A 16,612-nucleotide genomic window follows, 5' to 3' on the forward strand; every position below is an offset into this window, starting at 1 on the left:
GGAGAGGCGCAGCAGACCCTCACTTCCTCTGGAAAGGAAACGCGTCGGCCGCGCTGGTTTTCCCGGCTCTGCGGGCGCTCGGCTTCCGCGTGGCAGGGCCGCCCCGCTCCTCCCGCCTGGCGCGCTGCCTCTTTGTTTCTCCTCTGCTCCCCTCCTCCCAGACAAATGGCTGTAGGCAGGAAATTGGATGCGCTCCTGGGGAGCCGCGCTCATCCGCTCGGCGGGGAGGGGGCGCCGCGCCGCCGGCCAGCCGGCTCCGCCCCACCTCCAGCGGGGGCTGGGATAGTGGGAGATGTTTTGACATCTTGTCAAAGGAAGGAACTTGATGCTTCGAAAGCGCTTTTCACAGCCGGCCCGTGTCTGCTCTAGAGCTGATTTATAAACAGATCTGTGCTCGCTTCGCCGCTCCCCACCCCGTCCACCCGGAGGGAGGGGAGGGGAGGCGGGCGCTGGAGGCGCGGACGCGACTGTGCCTGGTAGAACTGGGTTTATTTATTGCCTCTGGCTGGGAGCCAGGGCGGTCCAGGGACCGCACAATTTCCCTCCAGCCCAAGACGTTCCTCTTCTCTTCCCGCCCCAAAGCCATCTCCATCCCAGGGGTCTGCCTTCCCCGAGCTCCGCGCCAGACTCTGGGCAGAGCCCGCCGGTGGTTTTGGAGTGGAGGCGGAGAGATGGTCAGGGCGTCCCCGCGGGCCCGCGTCCGCAGTGACCCCGGGAGAAGAGGGTGGTGGGGAACGGGGTAGCCCCTCTGCCCTACGGGCGGCAGGGGGCTGGAGGTGGCAATCTTACACCCCGCAGGAGACCCGCGGTTCTGAAGCCGCCTTCCAACAGGGACTATGCTTTCTCCTCTAGGATTCCTCTCTCCTCAGCTCCAGACCACCTCTTACTTCAAGGCCCCCGTAGCCGTTCCTCTTTAGAATAAATTAAGAAATCTCCAGCTTCCACTCGATCCAGGGGAGAGGGGTTAGAAAGGCTTGGGAGATCATATCCCGGGGAAGGACCACAGCCCTCGGCCAGGGGACGGCCACAGGGCTGAGTCTAGATCTGTCACAGTGCCCGGGCCTCACATCTACAGAGTCCGGATGGCCACGGGGTAGAGCAGGGACATATGCTCAGCCCCCTTAATGGGCAGCTTGCGGCTTGCGTAGTGGTGCACGATTTCAGGGACGCTGCTGAAGGGTGGGCTGTTCTGGCCCAGCACGTACTTGTGTTCCTTGGTCCGGGACAGCTTCATGTGCATGAAGCCCTGACTGCTCCTGGGAAGGGGAGAGGAAACCCTGGTGAGTAGGGGCCCTTTCCAATCCCCCGCCCCTCCCCACCCCGACAGCAAAAGTTGTTCCAAACCAGCTGAGCGTGGACATGACCCGGGAAGGTGGTCAGTCCAGAAAGCAGAGAGGGGGCGGAGGGGATTTCGTGAGTAGGTAGCAGTAGGCATTGGCTTTGTGGTGAGGGCACTGGGTGTGCCAAGAATGTATGCATAGTGAGTATACAGGGTGTGTGCGGGTGGAAATTGGAGGAACCAGCACCCCCAAACACACACACACACACACACACACACACACACACACACACACTCCAAACCGTGGTATCCAGGCACCTCCGCCTTCCATCCTATGTGGCCAGAGCCAGTTTACCCTCCCACCTCTGAGCTGTGGAGGTGGCCACCTATGAGGGGCTCGTGGTCACTCCTGTGGAGATTCACCCATGGCAGGACAGTGGGGAGACAGACTTGACAACCAAGCGAATCTTGGTTGGGTCTCTCTCTTGCAGAGACTAGAGGAGGTGGCGGGCTGCTCTGGAAGCCCCTCCCCCCAAATCTGGGAATGCTCGGTTGCCTTGTCCTGGGGATATCCCTTCATCCTCCTGCTAACTGGGCCTTGGGTCAAGCCCTCAACTCATCTATCCAACCCGTCAGCCTGGGATGACATCATTGGTGAGGCTGCAGCTCCATTTCCCGCGTTCTGAGAGGACAGTCTTCACTGCCTCTCCCATCTCCCCACCATAATCCAGGAAATCAACATTAGTGTCTGGCCCTGCCCATAAGACAAGGTCCCCCTTGCGCAGAGCTCTGGCCAGCCCCCAGGTTTCTGGGCACCCTCAGTCTTAGAGAGAGATGCAGGGTTGGGGCCCCAGCAAGAACAACATTTGTCCAAACTACCACAGGCCTGAGCTGCCAGGCCCCAGGGGTAAGGGATAAGCACTGCTTGGGGGAGCCCTAAAGCCTGAGTACTTGTCTCTGCTGGTCAGAGCCTACTTGGGGACAAGGATGGGGCTCAGAAACAGGTAGGACTGGTAAGGGGGCTGACTTACGGTGAGGCCCCCCACCCTTGAAAGGTGAAGCTGGCAAACCTCACTTGCCTCCCCTGCCTAGGTACAAAGAGGCTCTGACTGGACCCATTTCACTAGGCCCACCAGTGAGAAAGCAGGGGTGGGGGTGGGGGGGTGACAAAGAGGAAAGGGATGGGAGGGGAAAAACAGGCCCTTACTTAACTGTATCCTTCCCTCCCCTCACCTTCCCAGGTACAGCGCCCTAACCACGCCTGGGTGTGTGTGTCAGGGTGGGTGCCACCTTGCATCTGTCGGTAGGAGATAACAGGCTGAGGCTGACAGTGACCACACAGGCCCTGGGGATAGAAGCCAAGGACCAGCGGAAAATGTACGGCCCCTGGGAGCTGTAGAAAGGGGAGGCAGTGAGTGGTCACCCTCCCCTGTCTGCCTTATGTCAAGGACCAGACCCAAGGCTTTGGGCAGCAGCACGGGCCCTGCCTTCCCTCACCCTCTTGCAGTTTGAGGACAGCTCTCACAGTCCACTTGGGAGAATCACCTCTCCTAAAAACTGCATTATATCTTCTCCTTGAGGGATAGGTCTGGCCCTCAAGGGAAACAAGTGGCCAGAGACTGGAGTTGGAAGCTGAGATCTCAGCCTCCATCTGGATAACTGACTTCCTGGGACAAAATCCCAAGGGTCCGTTAGGACACAGCAGAACCCTTGCCAGACCCTCAGAGAGCTGGGGTGGGACTAGCTGCGCCGCAGGGCCAGGGCTGGCATGGCTTTTGGAGGAAGCTGTTTAATTACCAGTGAAAGCCCTTCCATTACAGAGAGAAGAGAAACCATAATTGCATTTCGGAGAAGCCATTTATATGCAAACAAGGCTCTGGCAGACAGATGCTGGCGGGGGCCTGATCATCTTGGGCTGGAGCAGGCGACTAGGCCTGCCTCCCCCTTTTCTCCCCAGGCTAAGGCAGGGCCTAGCTCTGCTCTGCTCTGTTTAGAAAGCCAGGCTCCTGCTGTCTCCCTTTGCCTTGGGCTGTTCTAGATTTGATGAGGGGGTAGAGCTGTGCAATTAGAATCAGATTGAGCTGGGTTCAAATCCTGCTTTTGGAACTTTATTAGCTGGTAGCCTTGAGCAAGCCACATGTTTATAGAAAATGGATTGATCTTGCAGGATGATAGTTCATTTGGAGGTGGTGTATATGCTACTTGGCACATAGAAGATGCTCTATAAATCTTAACTATAATTTTTAAAGCACTCCTGAAGTTATGAAAGAAACCTAATAGGTAACCATCAACACATTTTGCAAACAGAAACCAAGGCCCAGAGAAGTTAAGTGATTTGTCTAGGGTCACATAGTTTTATTAAATCTAAGAATAAAACTTAGATTATGACTATAGTTTGGTATTTTTCCATTATCTTTTAGTGAAGCTGAATGATTATCTTCAAATATATCTGTTTAGTAGCCTCAAATTTCCATATAGTACTGGATTTGTTTGAAGTGGGAATCTACCTGTACTCTAATGCCCCCAGAAGATGTGGTAGGAAGGGGTACAGATGCCCCAGTAGTAGTGGGGGGATGTGAAGGGGCAAACTACTTTGACAGGCTGCCTGCCATGTGGGGTATAGGCTCTACTAGGTGAAACTCCTAAGTGCCAAGGAAAGGATTTGCCATCCTTCCAGGAGCCTGGGAGGCTGGTGCTGGCCTGTGTTTATCTGCTCCTGGGGAGCAAGGCTGATGGGAAGGGAGGGCCAGGCCTCCCCCACTTCTTCCAGGATCCACAGTTGTCAGCCACTAGCACCAAGACTTCCTGCCCACTTCTTCAGAGTGAACAAGAATAGCATTGTGTCCACTGCTCTGCCCTCCTCCCAGGACCCAGCCTCTATCTCACCCTGGACGCAATGATTCTGTCAGGCAAAGTTCCTATCTCCTTGCCTGTGCTTCTAGAACATCTTGGACTTCTATTAATAATGATGATGACTGAATGTATGGGAACCACTTTATTTCATCTACTCCTTCCCTATAAGGTAGATACTATTATTCCCCCATTTTGTAAGTAAGGAAACTGAGGCCCAGAGAGGTTAAGGGGGCCCCAGGCCACAGAGCTAGTAAGTGACAGAACCCTTCCGAGCTGGACACTGTTGCTCAACTGTTTCCCCCAGGGAACTCAGCTCTTTGAGAGCAGGGGCTGAGCTCAGATCTCTCCGGATCCCCAGGGCCTTGCCCAGAGCGGGCCAATGTTCATAGGGGATGGGGTTCTGCCCAGCTCGGCTGGGCATGGGGAGAATATTGGCGTCTTCTCCTGTCCTGGTGGTCGTCCTCCCATTGATTCCCCTTGGATAGGCTAATCCTGATTGGAGCTGCCAGCCAGCCCGCCCCACTCACTTGAGGGACAGGGAGAAGTCATTCTTGCTGGTCTCACTGTTGCGCACCAGGTAGCTGGCCTCTTTGCACAGTCGGAGCAGGTTCTCGGCATCTGTTCGACTGATGGCCCCGTGGTACCAGCTGAGGGTGAGAGAGAGGAAGGAGAGCATCTCTGCTGGGTCCTTCGCTGTCCAGGCCCACCCATTCTGGGTGTCCCCTGCAGGCAAGCCGGTGCCAGGAGGGGAAGCGAGGGGAAGATAATCCCCAGCTGGACACAGACACTCACACCTGGTTTTCCAGAGGCAGTGCTGGGTCTGTCCACTCCCCCAGGGGGCTGCTGGGCTCCACGGTTAGGGGCTTGGCTGACTTGGGGTTCCCTGCAGAGAGTCTGGGAGGTAGCCGCCCCTTCTCCTCCCGGCTGGGTGACAGGCAGCTCTTCTCAGTTCCTTCAAACTGGGCTGTGGGGAACATTCCAGTCACAGACTCTGAGGACCCTAGAGATAGAGCCCTATAGAATAGCCAATGCCCCACCCTCATTTCCTGCCCAAAGTGGGTCAAAGGCATGTTCTGGAAGCGGGGGACATGCTCAAGGGCCTGACTGGCTCTAGGGACACCATCCTGGGTCCATCTCCCTGAGAGGAAAAAGGGTGGTCGAGTTGGGGCTCCGCCTTCCTGTGCCACACATGGCCTCCGGGTCCCCACACTGTGTGGGGAGGGGGACAGCGGGCAAGAAGAGAAACCACTTAAGCTTCTCCCTCTGGAGCAGCTGACCGCTTTCCCCTAGTCCACCCCCCTCAGGGTGGTTTCAGCGCTGATAATATTGTTTCTTTCTCCTCCTCAGAGTTCATTACCGTTCTCCAAATCACCCTGCCAAGCCATTCTGTAGAAATGACTTATCGATCTGAGAACAATTATCCGATTCCCCTTGGTGCCATCCTGACAGACTAATCCTGTCCAAAGACACAAGCTGGCCCGCCTCCTCCCTTCCCCACTCCCCAAGGTCACTGCCCACAGGCTCCCCTCCTGGATCCACAGAGGCCCAGCCGAGGTGGCTCTGCCTTCCCAGACCAGGGCAAGCCTGACTGCTGAGCCTGCCACAGGGGCACAGGTCCACATGCACAGGTGACAGGGACCCTCCTTCGTCCTGTATTTATAAAATACACTCAGGCACAAATGTATAAACAGGTGCTCATGCCTGTGCACACGTGCGCAGATGCACACACACACCTTTGGCTGCCCATTCTGGGTAAAACTGAACGTAGATGAAGTGTTCAGTGCCTTCTTTCTCCCCATTTGGACTCTTTTTCTCTCCTTGTAGCACTTTCAAGCCCTTATTATATCTCAGACACCAGGTGCAAGTATCCAATCCTTTCCTTGACTCTCGGGAGTTAGACACTTCCTGTGTCAGCTAGCGTCACCTTCACCTCAGGAGTTATTTGCATTGCTGAAGGCAAAGCTCTACCCAAATAAGTGAATTTAGGGGCGAGGAAGATATTTGGAAGGGTCTTCCCTTAGGAGACACCTTCCCCACACCTTTGGGAGAGGGAGGAATGTATACTTTGTCCCTTTCTTCTTCCTCCATTCTTTGTGGGTTCTCCAAACCCTGCCCCACCTCTTAGCTACTCCAACCCAAGCCCACAGGGCCTAAGGGGTGAGAGGACACATCGCCCTGGCCAGAAGCCCCCACAGGACCCACCGCTGCAGTCCTCCAGGCTGGGCTCGGGGAGGGGTGAGGCTGGACCGGAGATGTCCCTATCCCCGTCGGGCAGGGAGGGGCTGCTGTCCAGTTGTCCCACAGGTGGAGGCCAAGGTAGGTCTTTGATGACCTTAATGTCAACTGGAGCCAGCAGCAGCAGGGAGAAGAGAGACAGACAGGGACAGAGACAGAGACAGAGACAGAGAGAGGCAGAGGTTGAGACACCAAAACCCAGAGCCAGAACACAGGACAGCCCAGAAAGGAGGATGGTCAGAGCAGAGGCTTCTGAGTGGGGGACAGGACTCTCAGAGGGCAAGGCAGAGCCACACTGATCACACCAGATGGCCTGGTCAAAGGATGGGAGGCTCATGTGGCAACCAGCAGGATGGAGGGTCTTGCTCTGCCAACCCTGCGGGTCCCATTCATTTGACCTCTTACAAGCCTCCAGGGCCCAGAGAGACCAGGAAAGGAGGAAAAGAGGCACAAGGAGCTGCCCCCACCTCCCAGCACCACACTCAGGTTCCCTCAGCCTCCCGGCACCTTGCCTCCCTTCCTTCTTTTCATGCAGCCTAACTGAGTCAGCCCAGCTTCAGGCTGCCAGGAATACTCAGATGTGGGGGCAGATGTTTTATTGAAATTTATCCCCCCCCCCCCAAAATCCTGAGCCTTGACAATTAGAAGAGTGATGCCACTGGCGGCTGCAGGACTGCTAACAAGGTTTCCTAATGACAAGCATAGATTTTCCCATTAAGCAATCCAAACAGTATTGATTCTCCAAGGAGACTTCTGGAGATAAACGGCCCATCCTCAATGGCGTGTGCTTCACAAGGAACAAATCAGAAATATGTAGTTTCTCAGTCTGGCTGCCAAGGTGGAGAGAACAGAGCTGGGTCCAGCCCCACGATGAGCCTCTTACTCAAGGAAGAATGAGGGGAACATGGGAATATGGGAGTGGGCATGAGGTCTAATGGCACTGAAGTCCTTTATGTTCGCACTGAATCAAGGATCCAGGAGCTAAAGCCCTCTCTGTACTCTAGGCTCTTGCATCCCCCACGCAAACCAACACACACCCCTCCGTGTTGGACTCCAGGCCCAGGATGGCCACTGGGATGGTTGGTACATGAGAAACCTAATCCTCATTCATCACAGCCTCCCTCCCCTCAGTGGTTCCATTTCTCCCTGCTCCTCAGAAATCCCTCTGCAAGTAGGTACACTGGTCTGGCATGGCCTACCACAGGGAGACACAGCTTTCTAACTCAGCGCTGGTGCTGGTATCGCTCAAGGTTACACTGTCTTCATTGTAACGCTGTTTTCATTGTCTGGAGTGTTAAATGCTTTCTTTTGTTAAGTGTAAGTATTTAACATATGCCACAAGTTTTATAATTTTGTTTGGAACTTCTTTATTTTTAAATATACCCAGCCCCCCAAAAGACCGAAGTGGCCCAAGCTTCTTGGCCTCTGCGAGGTGGTGATGCAGGGAGACGCCTTCGTCCTTCTTTTGTGCCCATTCCCTGACCCTGCACACAGCGCTGCATCCACACGGCCCAACTCACGGGTCTCTCCGTGGTGCAGACTCACCTACATTTCCCTTGAGCCCAGCTCCTGAGCCTCTGCTGGCCCTACGGCTCCATCCTTTCCATTCCCGAGCCGGGAAAGCTGCTCAGAGGCCCCAGCAGACCTGCCCTCTCCACCCAGGACTCACCGGCAAAGGCTTTGGAAATCCGTTCCTTCTTCCACTCCCAGGGCTGGTCATACTCCTCAGGGGGCCTCTCGTCATCCTCTGGCAGGCGGGACTCCCGGGGCCAGGGGGCCCCCTCACCCTCCGGGGTGTCCCCCTCCTCCTCTGGCTCATAGGGTGTGTCGTACAGAGGCAGGGGCTGAGCGGCTGTCTCCTTGGAGCCCCGGATTTCTGCCAGGGCAAGGCAGGAGGAGAGGTGTGAGAGCAGCTCTGGCTGCCTGGCTCAACTCCTCCAGCGGTGCTCCCCAGCGACGAGTCAGGCCTCCTTCAGAGGAGATGCTGCTGGCTCTGAGGGAGCCCAGTGGCCACACTCCTAGGGTGCCTCTCCCTTAAAACACCTCTGGGGTTCCAAACGCATGGGACCCAACAGAGGCAGGGGCAGAGGGGCACCAGAGTGAAAGACAGAAAAAAAGATCCTGTGATGGCAAGGGCGGGGGAGCCGAGGCTTACACATTTAGGAAACTGAGGCAGGGTCCTCTCCTAGTCCATCTCCTCTTTGCTACCCAGCTCCATGTATTTCCCTGTGTCCCAAGTGATCTCATTTCACAATCAGAAAATCCTTCTCTGTTGTACAGACACGGCTGACCATCCCTTCCTTGAAACCGTCCCCTTTGACAAGTCATTTGCATGGACTATCCTCCTCTCTGATCACCCCCATTTGGTCTCTCTCTTTCCCAGGATCCTCTTTGGGTCTCTGTTTCTAAGGGCCAAGTCTTATTCACTTCTCCTGGCTCTCACGCCTGAAACTACTTGTCCAGTCTCATGGAACACTTTGCCTCTATATGTTTCTAAATGTCATAAAGATGTGTCACTTGGACGTTTCAAACTCACCACTCTCCCCCAAAGTTCTTCTAGTCTGTTCTGTGATTTATCTTTTTGGGATCACTGACCCCAGTGAAAATCTGATAAAAGCTGTGGAGCTCCCCAGAAAAAGGTGCAAATTTTCCCATCAGTTGCAGGGCACTTACGGACCTCCTCGGGGGCCACACCTCTCTGACCTAAATATGGGAGCCACCCTCTCACGTTCTCCATTTCCGTCCACTACACCGCTTTCTTTGCCTGGCGATCCTTCATTCTCTGAGTCCCATCTGTTCATTGCCAATGCCTGATGACTCTCCCTCCTCATCTCTCTGGATCTTGATTAGGGTGAATCTCCATTTCCCAGGCTCCTGTTTCCTGGGCTCCATGAAATAACATTCTTGAACTTTGTCTGTCCTTTCACCCACCTCTCACAGGAAGGAGAGCAGCTTATCTGATCAGCCAATGGATGTGTGCTCTCTTTCTCAGATTTATCTTCTTGCGGAGAGAGAACATTCTGGTTCTTTCTCCTCCTGCCCCCGTGCAGAGGCCTACAGCTGTCCCACGTTGCCCAAGCCTGAGTGGACAAGTTGAATTCTGTGGTGAAGTATTAAGAAGCCCATTGTGGTGACATAGCTAAGTAATGTTCTCCAATCAACTTTATCAGTAATAAAGCTGACATCATTATCTCCATCTGTCTCTTTCCTTGATCTTATTTCTCAATTATTTCCAAGCTCCAAAGGGGAAACAGGGGTGTTAATGATTGGTTCCTTAAAGCCTCAGCAATTTCCACAATAGCCTGTTAACTCACTTTCTGATGCCCAGTTCTTCTAGTCTGTTCTGTACACCAAAGCCTCAGTAATCCTCTTAAAACACCATATTCGTCCTATTCCATTCTTGCTCAAGAATCCATAATGGCTCCCCTTCCCCTTTTGGAGCAAGTCCAAACGCTTCATTCCAACCTTCAAGGCCTTTCCCGGCCCCTCTTGGCCTCTCTCATCTTGCCTCCTGTATGCCCAGCACTAAGATTATTTGCCCCTGAACAAACCTTCCTCTCATCCTGCCTTGGGGCCTTGGCTTAGACGGACTCCCCCCTGTCCTCCCTGCTTGCCCTCATTTGGTTGCTCCCTGCATCCTTCCGTGACCTCTGCTCCCTTGGGCCAGTTCTTATTCATTTCTCCCTTCCCTCACTCCCTGAACTACTTGCCCAGTCTCATGGGCATCGCATCTGCATTTATAGTCATGTATTGCCACAAAGAGGTTTCACTTTGACATCACATCATTTAAAACTCACCACGTCTCTGTGATTCTTTTTTTGGCACCAATGACCCTCCAGCCCACACCATTGTCTTGCCCTCTCTGACTATTCCCAATACTTCTATCTGTCTGACCTGTGGTTACGTGGCCTCCTCTATCACCTCAAGTCTCAGGCACCACAATTCCAAAGTGACTATCTTGAAGGCAGTGGCCACCTTCCCCGAGGACCCAGCAAAGGCATCCTCCATATTTTCTAGAGACCAAGGGATCAGCTCTTAGACTTGTGGGTCCCAGAGCTTGTCCTACGAATACCCAGGCCTCAGGGAGCAACACTCTACCACCCCACCCGCCCCCAATCCCATTACTCGATTCTATCACTCACCAGCCATCATCTTTTGGGCCTCATAGGGCTCCATGTAGCCATCATTTTCTGGGACCTTCTCTTGGGCTCCTGAAGCTCCTGCTGGGCCTTCACCAGTCTCCTGAACATCAAACGGGTCCGCATAGTCTTCTAGGATTGCCAACTATGGGAAGAGAGCAGGCTTCAGACACCTGAGAGACAGCTCCGCTTCTCTCCAGATGCTCTGTTTATGGGAGCAAGGGTCCTGGACAGGTTGCTTTAAGACCCAGAGCCCCAGGTACCCAAGGGCAGGCTCTGAGCTCAGATGAGGACAAGCTCTGGTTATTCCTTTGCAGGGGTCCCCCACTAGGCTGCCAAAGAGTGATCCATCTTTCTTTTCTGTTAATTTTGTGCCTCTGGGCCATCCTCTAGGCTAAATGGCCACGACGACGAGGCTCTGAGCCTTAAGGCCTGCCTCAGTCAGGGTCCAGGAAGGAAAAGAGCCTACACCAGGTGGTTCAACAGAGGGGATTGATTCAGAGAACTGGTTACAAAGGTGCTGAAAGCCAGGATCTGGGTTCTGCTGAAATCCCCTGGGCTCCCGGAGGACAGAAACAGGAAAGGCCTCGCCTTGGTCCTCCACATCCCACACTTTCTCCCACACAAGTGGCTCATGGCCACCCCTCTGTCCCTGCTCCCAGTCAAGACAGAGGGAACCACAAGCCACACACCCTGTAGAGGAGTTCAAGGTGCTCAGGGCGGGGCGCAGCTGAGGACAATAGAGCCTTTCTCCAAGCTAGGCACAGGTTCCTGCGGGGTGGGAAGGGAAGGACTGGCTGAGACAGAGACAGAACCCAACCCACCCAAGGTTGCCAGCCTCTGGGGCAGCATTGCACAGTGGGTTGACAGGCGTTGACAAGAGGTTGCTCTGGGGTCAGCAGCATGGGGAGGGGCCACTCCTGCTTTTCCCCCATTCTTGATCTAGGCTTTGATTCTGTGCCAAGATCCCACAGATCAGGACTGTGGGGGTGACCGCCCTGCCCCGAGTTAGAGGATCTGGGGAACCCTAGCAAGAGATGGATAAAGGAATCTTTCCACCTCAGAGACCCCGTTCTGCATGCTTCCTGGACCCTTGCAGGGCCCTCTGAGGGTCTTTGAAGCATGTCCCAAAGGCTCCTGCCATCTCATCCTTCAGTTCTTCAGCTCCCACCTTGTTCCTTGTTCCTTTTGTCAACCCACCCAGCTCCTTTCCTCCGTCGAATCTCTGCCTGCTTCTGAGAAGACCACCATCTCAGATCATCCCATCTCCACCACCAGACCATCCACTAGCCTGGAGACCTTTGTCATGTTTCTCTCTCCAGCTCTAAAAGCACCTGGTTCACAGTAGGCACTAGAAAAATGTTTCAACTAGATCACTACGTATCTCCCTTGGAGCCCACCACACCTTAGCCTCCTTCCTCCAGGAAGTAAAGAAAGCCACTCACCTCCTCCCACCCTGAGCTGCTGCTTCCCAGGCCAACTGGCACCCACAGCCTCACCCACTTGACCAAGTGGGCTCTGGAGCCAGCCTGTTCAGTTCCCAGCCCAGTCCGCACCCAGCCTCACACTCATACATGGCAGATACTCAACAGTAAATGAATCAACAGACATTCTATCCTTAAATCTTGCAATGGCTCTCCAGTGCCTACAATAAGAAAGAGGTTTAATGATTTTACTTTCCTCTTTGGTTTCTGTCTACCCATCTCAGATCACTTTGCTACCTGAAAGCTCTTTGCTGTCTTTCTCACCTCAAGCCTTTCCCTCTGCCTGGCTCAGAGTCTCTTCTTTCTTCCGAGAGCCTTTCCATCCTCCCCTCAGGTCTGGTTAGGTGCCTCTGTGCTGGGCTCTGATCACATGTGTAGTAAATACTTGTTTTAGTATCTGTCTTCCTGCAGACTATGAGCTTCCCGAGGGCAGGAACCATGTTTACTGCTAAATTCCTAGTGCCTAAAAGTGCTCAGTAAATATTTGTTAAATCATTTCACGTCAAGCAGGAAGAATGGACAAAGGAAGCGTGTTTCCTTATTCATTCAGAAGAGGGAGGAAGCATGAACCTGGGAGTGTGTGGGATCAGACAGAAGGATTGAGTGCCCCGGAAGCATTTCAGTGAGCAGAAGCACCTGGCCCAAGCACCGACCCCCTCAGCTCTGCAGAGCACCCCCAGCCCTTCCCTCACCAAACCTGGCCAGAGCTGCATGCAGTGCCCTTCCCACTGGAGTGCTGGGCCAGTGCCCAGAGCTGCGACCCCTCCCAGGCTGGCGTGGGCATCCCTAGCGCCAGCCCTTGGTGCCCGTGGGCACCCAGGTGTCAGCTCTGCGGGCAGCTCAATGGCTCCTCTGTTCCATTCCTGGCTCCACACCCTGCTCCAGGAAGCCCCGGCCCCCCACCCTGGGCTGGGGTGCCCAGAGAAGACGCCCACAGGGCCGGGAGTCAGGAGCAGGAACAGCAGGAGAGACGCCTATTGGGAAGCCTGGCAGAACGGGCACCTACCCTGGGCACAGAGGACCCCTGTCAGAGGCAGGACCGGTTTTCCCAGTGGCTTCTAGGTCACACGAGGAGACAAAACTGCTCATTGGAGGAAGCTGCCCCTGTAGGTTTCTGACACCTTTGGCCTACCACGGTTTATTTTGTAAATGGGCCCTTTATCCAACTCTGATGTACTCACTGTTGTACACTGCATTCATCACAGGGCCTGGCACACAGGGGGTGCTCAGTGCCCATTTCCTGGAGGCTCAAAAAGCCTCCTTCTCCCCAGACTCCATCTTCTGGAGTCACAGACTCTCAGATCCCTGATTCACCCGAACTCTGACCGACCAGACCAGTCAGTATCAGCTGTAGGGGCAGGCTCTCAGGAGAAGCCACACTGGAATGGGGCTCAAACCCTCTGGCTCAAGGGAAGAAGGGAGGCACTGGCAGGGAAGGTCCTAAGACCAGGGCTGATACTTAGGCAAGCCCTCTGGTAGAGCCAGGATGCTGAACTATTTCCAAATGAGTTTGTAAGGAGCTGCTGCCCAGGGGGCTCCCTTGTCCCCATGCCTCCTGCCACCCAGATCCTCTTCCTTCCGACCATCCAGCAGGGTGCCTCCAGGAGCTGGCCCTTGTGCCTGTTCCAACTGGGCAGTGCCTCTCCCAGAGCAGCTGTCAGGCTTTGACTCTCTCCTGAGGTAGCAGGCAGGCCCACCATCTGGTGTGACCTTCCACTCTGCAGCTGGGCCTTGCTATTGAGTCCCTGACAAGTGTCCCACCCCATGGGGCTTGTGAATCCAGGGGGAGCAACAGGGCAGCCATCACAGGATTCGGCTCTGCAATGTCTCCAAAATCTACCACTACCCCTTTCTTCCATTTCTTTAGTTTACATTTAATGTCTGGAAGCCTCTGTTTTGGTTTTTTAATCTGTAAAATGGGGATGGTGTAAGTACCTACCTCATAGGATTGGGAAGAGCACAATGTAAAAGTCCTTAGCCCAGAGGCTGGCACAGAGTCGGTGATCAGTAAATGTTAGCCCTGATGATCATCTCTTATATTTGGGCTTTAAGGCCCCAGAGTTTAGGTGCTTGTCCAGGGTGCATAGCTTATAGCAGTAGAAACAGGACTGGGACCCAGGTCTCCTGACTCTCAGTGTCTTAGCATAGATTTTCCAGAAAAAATGGGAAATGTAGCATCTTGTCTCCTCTACTCGTACATTAAAAATACATGTTAACATGTTAAAGGCTCTGAGAAGCCCTGCAGCAAAGAAAGGAGTCTAATTTTGCTTAATTTAGCATTTGTCCAAAGTATTTAATCATGAAATGAGTTTTCTGCTGAAAGTCTGTCAGTTTGGGTAATAGTATATTACCTACCTTCCCAGAGATTGAACTTTTTGCACCCTCTCTTTCCACTTATTGGAATACCTTTCCCAATTTTATCTGCCAGGGAAACTCCGGCACATGAAACACATTTGCTATTGTCCTTTTCTAGTTACAAAGCAATGCCATGCTTGTAAAGCATTCAAATATCACAGACATGCACTCTATGTTGCCAACCCTTTTAAGATGCTTATGTGTCTGTGGTTACCCTGGGATTGGTGGCAGGTGCTGGCTTTCTGCGTTCAGCAATTGGTGAACTCAGCACAGAAGGCATCCCTCATTCCTTCTTTACGAGCCCCCTTCCATTATGCACTAGCAAATGCTTAGGGAACACCTCTTCTCTGTAGGGTTCCTCTCCATAAGTGTGCGGGTCCCCTGGCATGGTGCTGGCAGCTAGTCTGGAGTCAGGCTGCCTGGCTGTGAACCTCGGCTCTCCTGCTTACTAGCTGTGAAACCATGCAAGCGTGACTCAACATTCCTAGGCTTCAGTCTCCCTATACACGACCTGGGGATAGTAACTGAATTTTCCTTATAGGGTTTCGTTGTAAGGCTCCACTGGTTTCATAGATGTCGGCCACTTCAAAACGGTACCAAGGCACAAGACAGGTGTTCAGTAAATGTCCGCCATTATATCATTAAAGATGAAAAGACTAAATTCCTGGATCCTCTAGGACAGCGGCTCTCAACCTGTGGGTCGCGACCCCTTTGGGGGTCGAACGACCCTTTCACAGAGGTCGCCTAAGACCATTGGAAAACAAAAAGATACTTACATGACGATTCATAACAGTAGCAAAATTACAGTTATAGAGTAGCAATGAAACAATTTTATGGTTAGGGTTCACCACAACATGAGGAACTATATTAAGGGGTCGCGGCATTAGGAAGGTTGAGAACCGCTGCTCTAGGAGCTCACAGTGACAGACACAGAACAAGCTCCAAAAAACTGAAGCACCTTGAGGTGCCTCAGGCCCTGGAGGCACCACAGGCTCACTGTATGCAGGGATTGGGCCCCACCTCTGCTCTCACATGATATGGCGCTGCTTCTGTGGTAAGGCAACTGGAGTAGGCACAGGTACCCCATCCAAGCCCAGGCCCCAGCCAGCTGCTCGCATCCATGGCCCACAACATCCCAGCTGTTCCTGACTCCCCATGGGCGGAGCACCAGGGCTGAGGTGTCACTGAGTGGCTGGCAGAGCCAACAAGCTGTGATGTCTTCTAGAGGGAGTGAGTGCTGCAGTGTGAGGAGGTGGCACTGAGTAGAGCAGACAGGCCTGCCATATAATCCTATAGGTCTCAGTCTCAGCCTTCTTGGAAGCACAGAGGTCCAGCCCAGGTCACAATTAAGACAGCGGTTCTCAACCTTCCTAATGCTGCGACCCCTTAATACAGTTCCTCATATTGTGGTGACCCCCAACCATAAAATTATTTTCGTTGCTACTCTATAACTGTAATTTTGCTACTATTATGAATCATAATGTAAATATCTTTTTGTTTTCCAATGGTCTTAGGCGACCCCTATGAAAGGGTCGTTCGACCCCCAAAGGGGTCACGACCCACAGGTTGAGAACCACTGGTTTAAGAGAGATGTCCACCAGCACCCCTTGATCTGGTCCCTTCTCTTCTCCTCCCTCTACTTCCACTGGAGGACATGCATGAGATAAACAGATCAGACTCCCAGACGCTGTGGAAGTCTTAACAAGGAAAATTAAAGCAAACAAGCAAACTCAAAAAAGTCAAGGACCAGGTCTTCTGGGTAGTGAGTCCCTTTTAGCACCTAGGTGTCACTTAGTGTGTCACTTAATGATACACAAACACTCAATGAACACTGGCTAAGGGAGAGGCCCTACCCACCCTCCTAACCCCAGGGCAGGCCTGTTTTATTTGACTTCGGACACCTGAATATCTCCCTCATTTTACTATACTGTTCCTACTCGCCTGTTCACTCATTCCAAAATTTGGGCCTAGAGGATCCAAGTCCATGTGGATATCATCTATGAGATACAGCTCTTTTTTAAAGTTCTTAATATTTTGGGCCCTATGTTCTTGTATGAGAATCTGAGAGCTGTGAGCCTTTTCCAGAAAAATGCTCATGTACCCAAATATCTACCCAATTTCTGGAGGTTCATGAACCCCAGAAGCTTCTCTATGAGCTAAGAACAAGAGACCTAGTTTCATTCATACAGGGTGCCTGCCTTAATGTCTTATTGTTCACATAACCTACCTCCCTCCCTCTCTCTCCCTCTCTCTCCCTCTCTCCCTCT

At 53.2% G+C, this 16,612-nt stretch overlaps 1 protein-coding gene across 2 annotated transcripts in view; it reads right to left on the reverse strand.

Annotated features, from left to right (window-relative positions):
- Positions 1-338: 338 nt before the first annotated feature.
- Positions 339-16,612, reverse strand: part of SHF (Src homology 2 domain containing F) — a 19,846-nt gene continuing 3,572 nt past the window's right edge. The window contains exons 2-7 of one of the 2 annotated variants that reach the window (XM_019668673.1): positions 10,510-10,651; positions 8,037-8,243; positions 6,335-6,475; positions 4,925-5,096; positions 4,660-4,779; positions 339-1,256 (exon numbers count right to left, since the gene is read on the reverse strand). In XM_019668673.1, coding sequence (XP_019524218.1) covers positions 1,070-1,256; positions 4,660-4,779; positions 4,925-5,096; positions 6,335-6,475; positions 8,037-8,243; positions 10,510-10,651 — 969 coding nt within the window. In that variant the 3' untranslated portion in view covers positions 339-1,069. The remainder of the gene's footprint in view (positions 1,257-4,659; positions 4,780-4,924; positions 5,097-6,334; positions 6,476-8,036; positions 8,244-10,509; positions 10,652-16,612) is intronic. The other variant, XM_019668674.1, reaches the window with a different exon arrangement.

The sequence above is a fragment of the Hipposideros armiger genome, unplaced genomic scaffold (assembly GCF_001890085.2).
Source record: "Hipposideros armiger isolate ML-2016 unplaced genomic scaffold, ASM189008v1 scaffold_531, whole genome shotgun sequence".
NCBI lineage: Eukaryota > Metazoa > Chordata > Mammalia > Chiroptera > Hipposideridae > Hipposideros > Hipposideros armiger.